The sequence below is a fragment of the Panthera tigris genome, chromosome X, assembly GCF_018350195.1.
Source record: "Panthera tigris isolate Pti1 chromosome X, P.tigris_Pti1_mat1.1, whole genome shotgun sequence".
Classification (NCBI taxonomy): Eukaryota; Metazoa; Chordata; class Mammalia; order Carnivora; family Felidae; genus Panthera; species Panthera tigris.
In genome coordinates, this window is record NC_056677.1 from 127033320 (window position 1) to 127051864 (window position 18545).

The following is an 18545-nucleotide window of genomic DNA, read 5'->3' on the forward strand; positions in this document are numbered from 1 at the left end:
TTATCCGGGAATACTATGAAAAATTATATGCCAACAAACTGGACAACCTGGAAGAAATGGACAAATTCCTAAACACCCACACACTTACAAAACTCAATCAGGAGGAAATAGAAAGCTTGAACAGACCCATAACCAACGAAGAAATTGAATCAGTCATCAAAAATCTCCCAACAAATAAGAGTCCAGGACCAGATGGCTTCCCAGGGGAGTTCTACCAGATGTTTAAAGCAGAGATAATACCTATCCTTCTCAAGCTATTCCAAGAAATAGAAAGGGAAGGAAAACTTCCAGACTCATTCTATGAAGCCAGTATTACTTTGATTCCTAAACCAGACAGAGACCCAGTAAAAAAAGAGAACCACAGGCCAATATCCCTGATGAATATGGATGCAAAAATTCTCAATAAGATACTAGCAAATCGAATTCAACAGCATATAAAAAGAATTATTCACCATGATCAAGTGGGATTCATTCCTGGGATGCAGGGCTGGTTCAACATTCGCAAATCAATCAACGTGATACATCACATTAATAAAAGAAAAGATAAGAACCATATGATCCTGTCAATCGATGCAGAAAAGGCCTTTGACAAAATTCAGCACCCTTTCTTAATAAAAACCCTTGAGAAAGTCGGGATAGAAGGAACATACTTAAAGATCATAAAAGCCATTTATGAAAAGCCCACAGCTAACATCATCCTCAATGGGGAACAACTGAGAGCTTTTTCCCTGAGATCAGGAACACAACAGGGATGTCCACTCTCACTGCTGTTGTTTAACATAGTGTTAGAAGTTCTAGCATCAGCAATCAGACAACAAAAGGAAATCAAAGGCATCCAAATTGGCAAAGATGAAGTCAAGCTTTCGCTTTTTGCAGATGACATGATATTATACATGGAAAATCTGATAGATTCCACCAAAAGTCTGCTAGAACGGATACATGAATTCAGCAAAGTTGCAGGATACAAAATCAATGTACAGAAATCAGTTGCATTCTTATACACTAACAATGAAGCAACAGAAAGACAAATAAAGAAACTAATCCCATTCACAATTGCACCAAGAAGCATACAATACCTAGGAATAAACCTAACCGAAGATGTAAAAGGTCTGTATGCCGAAAACTATAGAAAGCTTATGAAGGTAATTGAAGAAGATATAAAGAAATGGAAAGACATTCCCTGCTCATGGATTGGAAGAATAAATATTGTCAAAATGTCAATACTACCCAAAGCTATCTACACATTCAATGCAATCCCAATCAAAATTGCACCAGCATTCTTCTCGAAGCTAGAACAAGCAATTCTAAAATTCATATGGAAACACAAAAGGCCCCGAATAGCCAAAGTAATTTTGGAGAAGAAGACCAAAGCAGGAGGCATCACAATCCCAGACTTTAGCCTCTACTACAAAGCTGTCATCATCAAGACAGCATGGTATTGGCACAAAAACAGACACATAGACCAATGGAATAGAATAGAAACCCACAAACGTATGGCCGACTAATCTTTGACAAAGCAGGAAAGAACATCCAATGGAAAAAAGACAGTCTCTTTAACAAATGGTGCTGGGAGAACTGGACAGCAACATGCAGAAGGTTGAAACTAGACCACTTTCTCACACCATTCACAAAAATAAACTCAAAATGGATAAAGGACCTGAATGTGAGACAGGAAACCCTCAAAACCCTAGAGGAGAAAGCAGGAAAAGACCTCTCTGACCTCAGCCGTAGCAATCTCTTACTCGACACATCCCCAAAGGCAAGGGAATTAAAAGCAAAAATGAATTACTGGGACCTTATGAAGATAAAAAGCTTCTGCACAGCAAAGGAAACAACCAACAAAACTAAAAGGCAACCAACGGAATGGGAAAAGATATTTGCAAATGACATATCGGACAAAGGGCTAGTATCCAAAATCTATAAAGAGCTCACCAAACTCCACACCCGAAAAACAAATAACCCAGTGAAGAAATGGGCAGAAAACATGAATAGACACTTCTCTAAAGAAGACATCCGGATGGCCAACAGGCACATGAAAAGATGCTCAACGTCGCTCCTCATCAGGGAAATACAAATCAAAACCACACTCAGATATCACCTCACGCCAGTCAGAGTGGCCAAAATGAACAAATCAGGAGGCTATAGATGCTGGAGAGGATGTGGAGAAACGGGAACCCTCTTGCACTGTTGGTGGGAATGCAAACTGGTGCAGCCACTCTGGAAAACAGTGTGGAGGTTCCTCAGAAAATTAAAAATAGATCTACCCTATGACCCAGCAATAGCACTGCTAGGAATGTACCCAAGGGATACAGGAGTACTGATGCATAGGGGCCCTTGTACCCCAATGTTTATAGCAGCACTCTCAACAATAGCCAAATTATGGAAAGAGCCGAAATGTCCATCAACTGATGAATGGATAAAGAAATTGTGGTTTATATACACAATGGAGTACTACATGGCAATGAGAAAGAACGAAATATGGCCCTTTGTAGCAACGTGGATGGAACTGGAGAGTGTGATGCTAAGTGAAATAAGCCATACAGAGAAAGACAGATACCGTATGTTTTCACTCTTATGTGGATCCTGAGAAACTTAACAGAAACCCATGGGTGAGGGGAAAGAAAAAAAAAAAAGAGGTTAGAGTGGGAGAGAGCCAACGCATAAGAGACTCTTAAAAACTGAGAACAAACTGAGGGTTGATGGGGGGTGGGAGGGAGGGGAGGGTGGGTGATGGGTATTGAGGAGGGCACCTTTTGGGATGAGTACTGGATGTTGTATGGAAACCAATTTGACCATAGACTTCATATATTGAAAAAAAAATAAAATAAACATTAAAAAAATAATAAGAAGAAACAGAACAAACATTGGTATATAGTTAGGTAAATTGAGTAATTTCTTTTTTTTATTAATTTATTTAAATGTTAAAAATTTCCCATTTCTCTGACCCTCACTCCAATGCCACGTCTGGGGACCACTAATTTTTTGTCTGCATGTATGAGCTTGCAGAATATATATATATATATATATATATTTTTTCAAGGATTCTATTCTGTCCCATTCTTCCATGTGTCTGAACTTAATACCACACTGTTTTAATTATATCTTTGTAATATATTTTGGAATCAGGCAGCATGTAAATAAACAAAGAGCAGAAAAGACCTGTAAATACACAGAACAAACTGATTATGGCCAGAGGAGAGGGTGGTAGGAGTAGGGGCAAAATGGGTGAAGGAGAGTGGGAGATACAGGCTTCCAATTATGAAGTGAATAAGTGACAAGAATAAAATCTACAACACAGGAATATAGTCAGTTGTATTGTGCTAGCATTTCATGGTGGTAGATACTAGCTACAACTGTAAGCATAGCAGAACATGTGCACTTGTGAATCACTATGTTGTATGTCTGAAACTAATGTAACATCCTGTGTCAACTATACTCAAATTAAAAAAAAAAAGAAATTAAAAAAAAAAAGTCCTCCAGTGGTCACCATTGTTGAATCCTTACCTACTCTCCAGGTTCATCTCCCCCACATTTCCCTTTGCTCTCTGCTCTAGCAACATGGTGCATGGTTATTCTCGGTCTGTGCCATATGACTTTCCCAGGGTCTTTGCACATGTTCTACCTGCGATTCTCATTCTTCTCCTACTACCCTACTTATCTTCTGGAGATCCTTCAGATCTCAACTCACCTGTTGCTTTCTTCAGGAGTACTTGCTTCTCTGACCTCCCTGACATGATCAGATTCCGCAACTTAAACCCTAGCTGAATATCTTGTACCCTTCTTTCATAGTACTTTTCACAACTTTGATTTTACATTTATTCATGTGATTCTTTGATAGTTCTCCTCCCCTAGATCTGTAGACTGGAGCTTCCCAGGTCATGAAGCCTGGGACCAGATTCTTGGCTGTATCCCTAGGGTCTAATGTATTGTAGTAGTTTATCAGTAAACTTGCTTCAGAGTGAGTGATTGGATCAGGAGAGAAATGGTGGGATATGTAAAACTCCTTTGGGGAACAGATCTTATATAAGAAGCACACTTTTTCCATTTTTAATGGGGATTGGGAATGAAAAGATATATCCACATTCATTTAGCAAATATTAATTAAGCACTTACTATGTGCCAAACCCTCATATTCTATTGCAAGAGAGCAGACAATAAACATACATAGAAAGAAACCTAGGGGCGCCTGGGCGGCTCCGTCGGTTAAGCGTCTGACTTCAGCTCAGGTCATGATCTCACAGTCTGTGAGTTTGAGCCCCGTGTTGGGCTCTGTGCTGACAGCTCAGAGCCTGGAGCCTGCTTTGGATTCTGTGTCTCCCTCTCTCTCTCTTTCTGCTCCTCACCCACTTGTGCTCTCTCTCTCTTGGTCTCAAAAACAAATAAAATGTAAAAAAGAGAAAGAAACCTATAGTTTCAGTGAAGGTAAGTGATGTGAAGAAAAGTAAAACATAGTGAGGGTAAAGAGACTATTGGTAGCTACTATTTTATATCGGTGAGGAGGTGACATTTCAGCAGACCAAAAGCCATGATTGAATGTGCTAATATGAGTGAGATTCTCCCTTTCTTTTCTTTCTCTCTCTGTTTCCTTCTCTCCCTTTCTCCCTCTTCTCCATTAGGCTTAATGTTTTACTTAAATTTATGTAGTGACTTGGTGACTCATGAAGGAACCCAAAATAATGAATGATTGCAAGTCTGATGTCTTCCCCAAAAGAGAGAGATGTTTTACCAGTCCTTTTGTCGTTTTTTTAAAAAAAAATGTACATAAAAGCATAGTTTGAAAATCTTATTTGCCATCAAGATGCTGCTTTTCATAATGAATTTACTTGTAGCAATTGAACATGGGTTTGAACTATGCAGGTCCACTTATATGTGGAGTTTTTTCAATAAATAGATTGGAAAATTTTTTGGAGATTTGCAGCAATTTGAAAAAACTTATGGATGAACTTCATCACCTAGAAATACTGAAAAAATTAAGGAAAGTTAGGTATTATTGTAAGAATAGAACATATAATATGTATAACACACAAAATCTGCATTAACCAACTGTTTATATTGTTGGTGAGGCTTCCAATCAATAGTAGGCTATCAGTGGCTAACTTTTTGGAGAGTCAAACGTTATACATGGATTTTCAACTGCACAAGGGTCTGTGTACCTAACCCCCACATTGTTCGAAGGTCATCTGTATTTACCTTTAATACCTTTGCTATATAGTTGTCTTAGTTTTTGTTCAGAACCTTTTTATGATGTAGGAGAGTATGGATTTGCTAAGAACTATCAGAAAATAAGTCTTCCACAAAAACTTGATCTTCAGGCACCCTACAGTTTACTTGAAGCCCTAAAACAGCATTTAGCTTCTTTGGAAGAGAAAAATGACAGTTTTCCTCCTTACAGGTAAGTTAATAAATGCCTTAATATAAATTAATTTTGTTTCTATGTAAATAATTTCCTTCCTTTTAACAACATGGAAGTGACTAAGTAAATCATGGGCTTCGAACCTCCTGGAACACTATGTAGCAGTTTTAAATGGAATAGAGGTTTTCAGCCTTTTATGGGATTCCATACTCTCCACAAGGCTGACATGCTTCCCAAGGGAACAGCTTTTATTATGTTGAGTGGGTCTCAAACTCAGAAGTTGGGACTGGAACAAACCCTCTTTTGCAGAATTTGTTTTCCTCCCTTAGAGGCTTCCCTAGTGAGAATAACTGTTGTAGACAATGATTTAATGCTTATCCACAAAACAGCGTGCATAGTAACATTCAAGACGTGTGTGTGTATACACACATATATGCACATACACACAGACCTGCACTCTTCTGTATATGTGTGTATATACACAAATTAAATAATACACATTTTGAGGTATAATGCTTCAAAATGTTTGTTAGCTATTTCTGATTGGAAAAATTATGGTTGATTTCAATTTTTTCTTTTTTCTTTTTACTTTTCAGTATTTTTCAGAATTTCTATAAAGATCATGTATTATTCATTCATTCCACTTATTAGGTTATGTTGATTATAATTGACTTATATTATCACATTGTATTAGACAACAAGTCTGTTGACTATTTCTTCTCTTTATCACAGATGTATAATTAGTATATAGTTGGATGGATGGATTAATGGATGGATAGATGGTTAAATTAAGGAAATGTATGCTCAGCTGGGTGGGATATATGTGATTCTATTTATTTTCCAGTATGCCTCATTTTTCTTGCAATCTTTTAAGTCTTCAGCGCGCATTGATTCCCCCCATCCCAAATAATCCAGTTGTGAAAACTTCAACAAGCAGAGCTTGGTTCTCAGGTAACCTAACTCGATTATATGATTATGTCAGTAATCACTGAGAACAGGATTAGAGTCTTTAATAATTCTGCTGCTTAACCACCTACTATGTGTGCTGCCTCCTCCTGAAGCAGTCTCTGACCACGTGGTTTCATTTGTAGGAATTTATTCAATGCATATATTCAGGATTGCGAAATGATATATGAGCAGGGATATCCAATACAATAAGAGGCTTGTTTTTATGTATTGAAATGGAAATATTTCCAAGATATATTGTTAAATAAAAAATGAGCAAGGTGTGACACAAAGTATAGTATACTCCCATCTTTGCTTTTAAAACAGAAAAAAGGATATATATGTTTGTAAATTTCTTAAAGAATACTTCTGGAAAGATATACAAGAAATGAATAAAATGCACTGCCTCCAAGAACTTGGTGGTTCATGGAAAGGATGGGTGGAGAGTCCTCATGGTACACAATTTTGTAACTTGGATTTTGTACATGTAAACAATTACTAATTAAAAGATAAATTTAACAAAGAAACACATACATACAGTGTGATACCTTGTTACGCTTAACATGGAAGTCCTTTGTAACCTCTTAAGGTTAGTTTGCCTCATACTTCGGTAGTTTGCTGAATTTTCAGGAATTTTGCAGGCTGGTTGATGTCACATTGGTAATTTGAAATTGGCCATGATGGAAGTATTTACACGACAGAAATGGACAAACACTACAAAACAGGCCTTTTGTTTTTCTTGGAGAGCTGGTTGTTACACATTTACTGTCACATGACAGTTCATAATCAGCCATATTCTGTTTTTTTAATGGGTGATTGTGTTTCGATGACGTTACTTAATCCTCTAGTCACAAATCCAGTAATAATGAGCTATATTATCACAGAGTTTATGTGTTCGAATTAAAGTTCTTAATTTAACTTGAAGACTTAAACTGTATCTATTTTAAATGTTTTTCCTTTTCTTTTGTACATATATTCTCAATGGACAAACCTTCTGCACTTTGAATGGGTAAGTTTGACCAAAACTATGAGGAACATAATAAGTCCTTTGAATGAAACCATATTATAGCAAAAGTGGCACATTTTTGTATAGTATACTCCAAAAGAGTATACATTTTTGTATAGTATACCCCAAAAGAATGACTACTTTGCTGAGTCCCTACAGGAATCATGAGCACTTATGACAGATGTTACAAGACAGTTAAATATAGTATTTGACAAGCTGTGGATTCAGTCTGATGTGAACGTGAATTCCAAGTCAAGGGTAGGGAGAATGGGGAACTACTACTACACTATTACAAAGGCCTATGGGTTGCCTGACCCTCATTGCTTGAACCGATTCTACTGACAACCCTATGAGCAGCTGAAACCACTTTTTCTCTCAAATCAATGGTTTAAAGGTACCTGCCATGAAACCAGAGTGCTTGGGTTCAAATTTCACTCTAGCATTCATAGACTGTGTGACTTAGGGCAGACTACTTAACCTCTCTGTACCTCAGCTTCCTGATCCTCATAAGGTTGCTCTCAGGATAAATGAATCAATACCTGTAGAATGCTTAGAACAGGGCTTGACCCATGTGTTACTTAGAAGTGCATTTCAAAATTTCATGTATATGGGGGATGGGGATCTTTTTTATTCAGTTTTTCATTTTAATTTCAGTATAGTTAACATGCAGTGTTATATTAGTTCCAAGTGTACAATATAGTGATTCTACGCTTCCATACAACACCCGGTGCCCATCACAAGTGCCCTCCTTAATCCCCATCACCTATTTTACCCATTCGTCCTTCCCACCTCCCCTCTGGTGACCATCAATCAGTCTGTTCTCTAGAGTTAAGAGTCTATTTCTTGGTTTTTCTCTCCTTGTCCTTTGTTTGTTCTGTTTCTCAAATTCCACATATGATGAAATCATAAGGTATTTGTCTTTTTCTGACTGACTTATTTCACTTAGCATAATACTCACTACCTCCATCTGTGTCATTGCAAATGGCAAGACTTTATTCTATTTTTATGGTCAAATAACATTCCATTGTATAGATAAACCACACCTTCCTTATCCATTCATCTATCACTGGACACTTGGGCTGCTTCCATAGCTTGGCTATTGTAGATAGTGCTTCTGTAAGCATACGGGTACATGTATCCCTTTGCATTAGTGTTTTTGTATTCTTTGTGAAAATATCCAGTGGTGTGATTACTGGATCACAGGGTAGTACTATTTTTAATGTTTTCAGGAACATTGGTACTGTTTTCCAGAGTGACTGCACCAGTTTGCAATCCCATGAGCAGTGCAAGAGGGTTCCCCTTTCTCCACATCATTACCAACACCTGTTGTTTCCTGAGTTGTTAATTTTAGCCATTCTGACAGGTATGAGGTGGTATCTCATAGTGGTTTTGATTTGTATTTCCCTGATGATGAGTGGTGTTTAGCATTTTTCCATGTATCTTCTGGACATATGGGGATCTTCTAATGATCTTTTTTTGCTACCGAATTGTAGCCTGGTTGCATTATGTCAGAGAACCTTCGCTGTAATTTCAGTCCTTTGGAATTTGTTGATACTTCCTTCATGGCCCAGCATATAATCATTTTTCTTTTTGGTAGAAGTTTTATGTGCACTGGAAAACTGCATCCTCTTGTTGGTAGATACAGTATTCTGTGTATGTCCGTTAGGCTGAAGTTAATTGTGTTTTTTCAGATCCTCTGTATCTTCATTGATTATTTTGTCCACTTGTTCATACAGTTCCTAAGAATCATGTGTGAACATTTCCCTTATTTCCTCATAAACCATATTAAGCACTATTTTTAGCTCATACACCACTAAATGAGTCTTATTAAAGTCATCAGTCACCTCCACATTGCAAGATCTGATGGTGATTACTCAGGCTTCATCTTGTTGGGTCCCCTCAGTTCATCACTCCCACCTCTTTGATACACTTTCTTAAGTTTACCTATTGGTATTCTTCTTATGTAACTCTTGGCTCCTTTTTAGACTTTTTTTACTGATTTATCCTCATTTCTCTTCTTTAGATATACTTACTCATTCCTAGATGACCTCATCCAGGCTCAAGGCCTTAAACACTGTTTACGTGATAAGGACCCCCAAATTAGTGTCTCTAGCTACAGCCATTTCTCTTGGACTTCAGAATTGGTATCTAAGTGTCTATTCAGTGATTTCACTTGAATTGTCTAGTAGGGTTCTAAAACTCAATATGTCTAAAACTAAGCTTCTGATACTCTACTGCAAACCTGTTGGTTTTACCTTCAAAATATATCTAAATGTTGACCACTTCTCACTATCTCCAGTGCTACCACCCTAGTTAATGTTACCATCATCTCTGACCTGGACCACTACAAGGGCTTTCAGACCACCTCCCTGCTTCTTCCCTTGCCCTGCAGTCCTTCTTTACATAACAAGGTGATCTCATTAAAATACCAATCAGATAAGGGTGCCTGGGTGGCTCAGTCGGTTAGGGATCCAACTCTTGATTTTGGCTCAGGTCATGATCTCATGGTTCATGGGATTGAGCCCCTCGTTGGGCTCTGTGCTGACAGTGCAGAACTGGCTTTGGATTCTCTCTCTCCCTCTCTCTCTGCTCCTTCCCTACTCACCCTCTCTCTCTCAAAATAAATAAAATAAATAAATAAATAAATAAATAAATAAACAAACATTACAAAAAATCAGATCATGTCTCTCCTCTGTTCAAATCTCTTCAGTGGCTTCCCCATCTCAGGGAAGTTGGCCTAAGATGGTGGCCTCAGAGTAAAATGCAAAGTCCTTACAATTCTTTACAAGGACCTCAGTTGCCTTTCTGACCCCTTTGATTACTCTAACTTCAGACACATTTGCCTCATTATTCTTCCTGAGGGCCTTTGTTCATGCTGTTCTTTCTGCTGGATGCACATGGTTTACTTTCATATACTTTAGGTCTTTACTTAAAAGTCCCCTTCTCAGTGAACTTTTCCTATCTAAAATTTAAATACCCCTCCCCTACCGACATATCATACCTCTCTCTCTGATATTTTTCCCTTAGCACTTACCACAAGCTAACATATGCTTCATTTATCTTGGTTATTTTGTCTCCAATGGAATATATGCTGCATGAAGGCAGGGAGTTTTCTCTTATTTCTTCACTGTATCTTCAGCACTGAGTATGGTATCTAAGAAGTGCTCAATTAAAATGTATTTAATGAGTAATTTAACATGACTTTATTTATAGTCATTAGCCTAATAATTTTATGTGCTATTATTTTGTAATGGGAGGTACATATATATCATTACTGTGTTGATATAAATTTGCTTTAGGTTTTCATCTAATTCTGTTTCGTATTTTCAGATTATTTTCCCTATATGATATATTATAACAAACATTATATTCACAAGTCCGCAAACGTGTTGGAGCCAAACAGCAAGGTGGAAAAACCATTGCAAACAATCTGGATGGCTTGCCTGCTAGCCTTGCAGGAAGTAAGCATCTATTTTTAAATTAATATTTTATATATATATGTATATATATTCATATTTAAATTTATTTTAAGAAAAAGTATACAAAAATAATGTGAAATTTGTTTGTTTTATGAAACAGATCTTAACTTTGGAGAAAGTCCAGTCAACAAGTAAGATTTTAGTATTTAAAAAGTACAGCGAATAATAACATACATGTTAGAGGAAGAGACTCATGAGAATGACAACCAAAAAAGTAATCATTTTAGATTCGATATAGAAATCATTTGTTAAAAAACTCTATAATATGAGAATTTTTTCCTTCAATAATTAATATAGAGAATTTGTTATATACTATCCCAATTTTCGTAGGCGATGTTCTTGGTTAAAGTGTACCATATTATATATTACACAGTTCTCCTCCCACCCCTCTGACAATCCCTTCAATGGTTCATCTGGAGGATCTGTTTTTCTAAGCATGTCGTAAACATTGGCATTCCTCGTGGTTTTGTACTCTTGGTTCTTTTCTTTATTATATAGACTCAAGTGACTAATACTTATTTTTTATTTTATTAAACGAAGGCTGTAAAACCACCAGTTGGAACTTCTCGGCATCTTAAGATAATCAGTGTTACTTCAGTGAGTGAATCCCTACATTTTCAGCCAAAAAAACTTCCAAAAGCAGGCAAATGGAAACCAAAGGAAGGCAGAAGTGATAATATTAACAACAAATACTGTGGGATGTAAGTTTAAAAACACTACACAGATTAGGAGGGATACCATTACAATGATAAAAGACACTATGGAGGCACTATTTTGTGTATACGCAAAGTTAAATACATGAAACAAAAATTATTAGAAATACATGGAGAATTTAAGAAAAATACAATTATAAGCAGTGATTTCAAACCACCTCTTTCATTATTGGATAGATCTAGTAAGCAAAACGTGAGTAAGGACATAGAGGAATTTGAATAATGCATAATAACTAATAAACCTGAGTGCGCGTGCGCGCGCGCACACACACGGAATGTTCATTTTCTTCAAAGCAATCACACCTTGGCAAAAAACTACAGAATTTTACAGGCTATATTCTGTCATAATCTAATGAAATCAGAACTCATTAATAAAAAGTTGACCATGGATCTTAACTATTTATAAGTTTAAAAACATAGTCCAAACGTCCACTGACTGATGAATGGATAAAGAAGGTGTGGTACATATATCCAATGGAGTACTACTTGGCGATCAAAAAGAATGAAATCTTGCCATCTGCAACAACATGGAAGGAATTAGAGTGTATTATATTAAATGAAATAACTCAGAGAAAGACAAGTATCATAACTTCACTCATGTGGAATTTAAGAAACACAATGGATGAACATAGGGGAAGGGAAGGAAAAAGAAGATAAAAACAGGCAGGGAGGCAAACCGTAAGAGACTCTGAAGTACAGAAAACAAACTGAGGGTTGCTGGAGGGGAGGTGGGTGGAGGGTTGGGCTAAAGGGGTGATGGGCACTCAGGAGGGCAGTTGTTGGGATGAGCAGTTGGTGTCATAGGTAAGTGATGAATCACTGGGCTCTACTCCTGAAGCCAATACTATGCTGTGTGTTAACTAACTTTAATTTAAATAAATAAACAAATAAATAGCCCATAACTTTGCCAAAGAGGAAAGCCAAAGGAAAGTTATCAAGCTGTTGAAAGCTAAACTCAGAGGAAAATTTCATCATTGCCAAAAAAGAGAAATTAATAAACATTTAGTTTTTGTCTTAAGAAAATCTATATAAAATTATAAAAAATATATTAGATAAAATTTATAAAGATAAAAGCTCAAATTAGTAAAATTGCAAACAAAAATAAATGCAAAAATTATTTCTTTTTAAAGTCTAATAAAATAAGCTCCCGTGACTAAACAGAAAAGAAAATGTAAAAGTGTAACAACATGAAATTGAGAGGGCTGACATGACCACAGATGTAGGCGAGATTAAAATAAGTAAAAGCAAATATTTTATGCAGCGCTGTGGCAACAGCATATTTGAAATTTGGAGTAAATTGATTTCCAAGCAAAATATAAACACCAAATTCATCCAAGAAGCGGAAACATGCATGGAGCAAACACCACATAAATTTTTAAAAAAGGAATTACAGATCTGCCGATGCATCATGGGTTCCTGGTTGGATTCACAAATAAAATCTAGGAATATATTTAAAAATTACGCTACCTACATAGACTCCTCCTTTTTTTCTTGGAGTGTGCTGTCTGAAACACCTACTGTGGGATGGTAGTGGTAGAGGCGATGTAATGAAAAGTGGATGCATCTGAGACATGTTTCGAAGGTAGAGTTGACAGAATAAGAAGGATTAGGGATGCTGCTTAAGTTTTTGGTTTGAGCTGCTGCATGGATAGTAGCGTCATGTATTGTGATGGGAGAGATTGAAGGAGAAACAGTTGGAGTAGGCAAGATGAATCAAGCGTTCTCTTTTGACATGTTATGTTTCAAATATGTATGAGACATCTAAGAGGTAGACATAGAAGTCTGGCTATTAGAGCTAGAGCTAAAAACTGTGGTAGTTATTTTTTTTTAAGATTTTTAAAAAGTATTTTTAAGTAATCTCTACACCCAGTGTGAGGCTCGAACTGACAACTCTGAGATCAAGAGGCACATGCTCTTCCCACTGAGCCAGCCAGGCACCCCTAAACACTGTGGTGGTTAAAGTCATAAGGCTTGATTTCTTCATCTTGGTAGAGAGTAAAGAGGATAATGGTAGGTCCAGAAGTGAACTTTGAAACATCATAATATTATAGGGATTTAACTGAAAGGTTAAAGTGTCAAGAATTGAGGAAAATGAAGCACAAACAATGGATCAGAAATAAGTGTAACATTGGACCTTAAAATAATAACACTGGAAGCTAGAAGAAAATACTTCACCCTGTTAAAAATTTTAGTGAAATTTATTTCTAGTCTAGAAGTTTGTACTCAGACAAGCTCCCAACCAAATGCAACAGTTAAATAGACATTTTTAAAACTCAAAAAATGAAAAAAAAAAAAAAAAAAAAAAAAAAAGGACTTACCATGCACCTTTGCTCAGGAAGCTCCTACAAGGTGTGCTCCAAGAAAACAGAAAACTAAGAAAGAGGAACACATGGGATTCAGGGAAACAGAGTCCTACTGAAGTGAGAGGTGGAAGGAATTCCCAATATAGCAACAATGGAAATCCCAGGGTGATATTTGTACAATTGGCCTAGAGAGCAGGTTAGATTGGAACAGAAGGATATAGAGCTCCAAGAGAGATGTCTTCAGGAAAAATATCTTTCAACTTGAGATAGTTATTATTTCCACTAGATCATAAGCTCTATGAAGGCAGATGTTTTCATCTGTTTTATGTATCCTAAGCACTGAGAATACTGTCTGGCACCTAGTAGATATTTAATGGATATTTGTTGAATGAATGCAATGAATCCACACTTCACATATGAGCAAATTGAGATACAGAAATTCTGTAACTTGCCCAACCTTACACAGTTAGAAAGTGGCTGAAGTGGGATTTGAACCCAGGCAGTCTTGCTCTACGTCAGGGCTATTAACCTCTGTAGTGTTTTTATATTCACATATATAAGGTGTACACACACACACATCTCTCTCTCTCTCTCTCTCTCTCTCTATATATATATATATATATATATATATATATATATATATACTAGGTTTCAAAGATGTAGATGTGGAAAGGTGGGAGGAGAAGTAGGGTATGGTGTGAATGACAAATCTTCCAAAGGAAATCAATGATGTCTAACTTCTAAATTAAACTTATCAATTAAGATATAGTAGTGTAGACATTCTTTTTTAGAATTATGGATTTAAATACCATGAAGAAAAGAGTGGCTACCTTTGGGAAGGGGAAGTGGTGACTGATGTTTCTGGTTTTAGATCTTTTTGTATTATTTGACTTTTTAAACTCCGTATCACTTAGATAAAAATTAAACTTATATAAGTCAAATGACAAATATGGAATAAACAGGAGCTTTTAGGACAAGAACATAAGCATTTGTTTCCTTTTCTATTTATTATCATATTTATATAAAATATTCTCTATCTAGTATTATTTATTCTCCTAATAACTTTAATTGCATAAAGAAGATAGGTAAATCCCATTTTACAAGTAAGAAAAGAAGTTCCTTAATGAAGGTTACACAGCTAGTGAATAGCCTCGTGGGGCTCAGAACTCAACACTTCTGCCTCTTACCTTAGTGCCTCTTCGACCTACCACCCTGGGAGAATACTAGTTTTTTCTCTAGATAAACTATTAAAATAGCTTAGAATAAAATGTATTCACTCAAGTCACTTTTTTATGCATAACTGCTACCATTGAATTCTTTTCGTGAACTCAAAACCCAGCAGAAACATTTAGTTTTGTAATGATAACTTCATTTCGTCTACAAAACAGCCAATGGGCTTCTTTTGGCTTTGTTTTGTGACTTCATGTTTACATGGTAGATTTGTCATTCTTCAGAGTGGGCTGATTTATAAATCCCATCTTAGATCTGACATGAAGTGGCCTCAGACTTCAGACAAGGAAATTACTGGTGGAATGAAGTGGCAGCTGAATACCTACACGTGCACATCAACCATCTGGAACCATGTTTCCATTCCTCTGGTACGTCACATGGTAACGTTTCTTACGTATTATTACCTAGAATGCTAGAATGGTGGCAGTAGATCCAAAGATTTGAGAGAGAGAGATTTGAGAGAAGGTCGCTAATAGATTCAAAGTTGAAATATGGGTCCCCAATAAATTATCTGCAATTCTAAAATTCAAAAAGCTCCAGAAAGCAAGTTTTTAGTTGTCGTTGTTAAGTTCGCAACAAACTCTTTTGGCTGCAAAACTTTACCTGAACTGCAAAGAGGCTGTCATCATTATTCATGGAAGTATAGATATTCACACCTAAATTTTGCATTTGGATTTTGCTGCAGAAATATTAATGTGTTAGATTACAGGGTACTATTCCAGCCCCCCAACCCCCAGGGTGTTACTAGTATGGTCTTTGTGTAATTTCTAAATTATTTTTCCAAAAATTAGAAAACATTTTGAATTCCAAAGCACATTTGGCCCCAAGGGCTTAAGGATGTGGACCTATGCTATTTTTATATGATTTTGCTTTAATATTGGTCCAATGATATAACAAACTGTATGTTAACTCTTAAGCACCTAGTGACTTCGGTTTTCCTAATATGCAGCTGAGGTGTGTTCTAGGAGTGAGAATTTTGAGAGGTTTTGGGAAACAGGAAGAAGTAATTTCAAAATGTGCTGAGGAAAGGCGTGGCTGCACTGCTTCCTGGAGGACACAGATGGCTAAGGACCTAGAAAGGTCACAGCAAGGAGGTTTTGGGCTCGGAATAATAAGGAAGAAATGAAAAAACATTAACAGTTTGGGTCAACTTTAGGTTCATAAAGCTATTAATAGTATTCCCTTATTTTCCTTTAAATGGCTACAAAGTCTGGGGATTTCCATTCATTCTTGATATTGGTGAGTTGTATCTTCTGTTTCATCAAGCTTGTTACAGTTATATCAAACAACCAACTTTCAGTTTCATTGCATTTTCTCTACTGGTTTTCTCTTTTTAATTGTATTGATTTCTGCTTTCTAAATTTATTTTTTATTTTCTAGAGAGAGCGTGCATGCATGCGTGTGCTACTGGGGGAGGGGCAGACAGAGAGAGAGGGAGAGAATCCCAAGTAGGCTTCACGCTCAGCACAGAACCCGATGCAAGGCTCGAACTCATGAATCGTGAGATCGTGCATTACCTGAGCCAAAATTGAGTTGGATGCTTAACCGACTGAGCCACCCAGACGCCTCCTGATTTCTGCTTTTATCTTTGTTATTTCCTTCTTTCTGTTTGACTTGAGCTTATTTTGCTCTTCTCCTCTGAGTTTCTTAAGATAGAAGTTTAGAGTATTGATTAATACCTTTCTTCTTGGTAATATATTGTTTAATGGTATAAAACTCCTGCTAGGCCCCGATTTAGATGTTTTACTTTCATTTTTTTCCAGTTCAATATATTTTTAATTTCTCTTTGACTCATAGATTACTGACAGGTATGTTGTTTAATTTCTAAGTGTTGGAAGATTCTCTTGTTATGCTTTTAGTATTGAGTTCTAGTTTAATTCCTTTATGGTCAGAGAAAGTATGTTGTATGCTTTAAATTCCTTTAAATTTATTAACTTTTGATTTATAACACAGGATATGGTCTATCTTAGTGACACTCTATGAACACTTGATGATGTGTATTCTACTGTTGTTAGGTGGAATGTTCTATAAATGTCAATTAGATCCTGATGTGTTTATATTTAGGTTTGACATTTTATTATTTTCTGTTTGTTCCCTCTATTCATTGTCATTGTTGTTGTTCCACTGTTTCTTCTTTCTTGCCTTCTTTTGGGTTCTTTGAATATATTTTAGAATAGTATTTCATTTTAATTTATATGTTGTGATTTGGACTATATCTCTCTGTATGGTTTTTTAGTGTTTGCTCTAGCAGGTACAAAACACATACTTTTCACAGTCCATTAGATTCAAAATTTTACCATTTCAATTGGAATGTAGAAACATTAGCACCATATAGGTCCCTTATCTTCCTCTTTTTTACGTTAGAGTTGTCTGTACATACGTTACACTCAGAAGACCGATCAATCTTACACCTTTTGTAGAACTCAAGAATGGGAGGATAACCTATATAATATCTACTCATATATTTGCCATTTCCGTTGCTCTTCCCTCATTCCTGATATTCCAAGTTTCCTGCTAGTATAATTTCCCTTTTATATGAAGAACATCTATTAGCAATTCTGGCAATTCTGGCTATGAATTCTCTTATTTTTCCTTCATTTGAGAATGGCTTCATTTCACCTTTATTACTAAAACAGCTTTTACTGGATACATAATTCTGGAGTGACAGTTCTTTTCTTTCAGCATTTGAAAAAATGGGCCACTTCCTTCTGGCCCCATGGTTTCTGATGAAAACCCCACAGTCATCTGAATCATTTGTTCCCCTATAGATATTGTAAAAATTTTCTTTCAATATATTTTGTCTTTCATTTTCAGAAGTTTTAATGTGATGGCATGGATTTGGGGGATTTGTTCTGTTCTAGTTTGTACAGCTTCTTAAATATGCATTTGTATATCTTTTCAGCACTCCAGTCGTTCTCTTCCCCTTCTGAGACTCTAAGAACACAAATATTAGACCTTTAGATGGTTGTTCCACTAGTCCCTGAGGCTCTTTTTGGTTCTTTTGAGTCTTTTTTTTCCGTTCTCCAGAATGAAAAATTCTATTGGTCTGTCTTCAAGTTCAGTGAATCTTTCCTCTGTCATCTGCATTCTGATATTGAGTCCGTTGATTGGGCATTTTTATTTCAATTATTGCATTTTTCAGTTCTGAAGTTTCCATTTGGCTTTTTCCTGTTTCTTCTGTCTCTTTGCTGATGCTTTGTATTTTAACTTTTATTTCAGGGGTGTTCATGATTACTCATTCAAGCATTTTTATAATAGCCACTTTAAAGTCTTTGTCAGATATTTTTATAATAGCCACTTTATTTATTTTTTTAATATATGAAATTTATTGTCAAATTGGTTTCCATACAACACCCAGTGCTCATCCCAAAAGGTGCCCTCCTCAATACCCATCACCCACCCTCCCCTCCCTCCCACCCCCCATCAACCCTCAGTTTGTTCTCAGTTTTTAACAGTCTCTTATGCTTTGGCTCTCTCCCACTCTAACCTCTTTTTTTTTTTTCCTTCCCCTCCCCC

The 18545-nt window shown here is 36.4% G+C and overlaps 1 protein-coding gene across 1 annotated transcript in view; it reads left to right on the forward strand.

The window, feature by feature from the left end:
- VBP1 (VHL binding protein 1) overlaps positions 1-18545 on the forward strand; it is an 81430-nt gene that overhangs the window by 23606 nt on the left and 39279 nt on the right. The window contains 5 exon segments of the mRNA XM_042974444.1: positions 5313-5392; positions 6228-6304; positions 10682-10765; positions 10884-10914; positions 15283-15409. Of these exon segments, the coding sequence (XP_042830378.1) occupies positions 5313-5392; positions 6228-6304; positions 10682-10765; positions 10884-10914; positions 15283-15409 (399 nt within the window).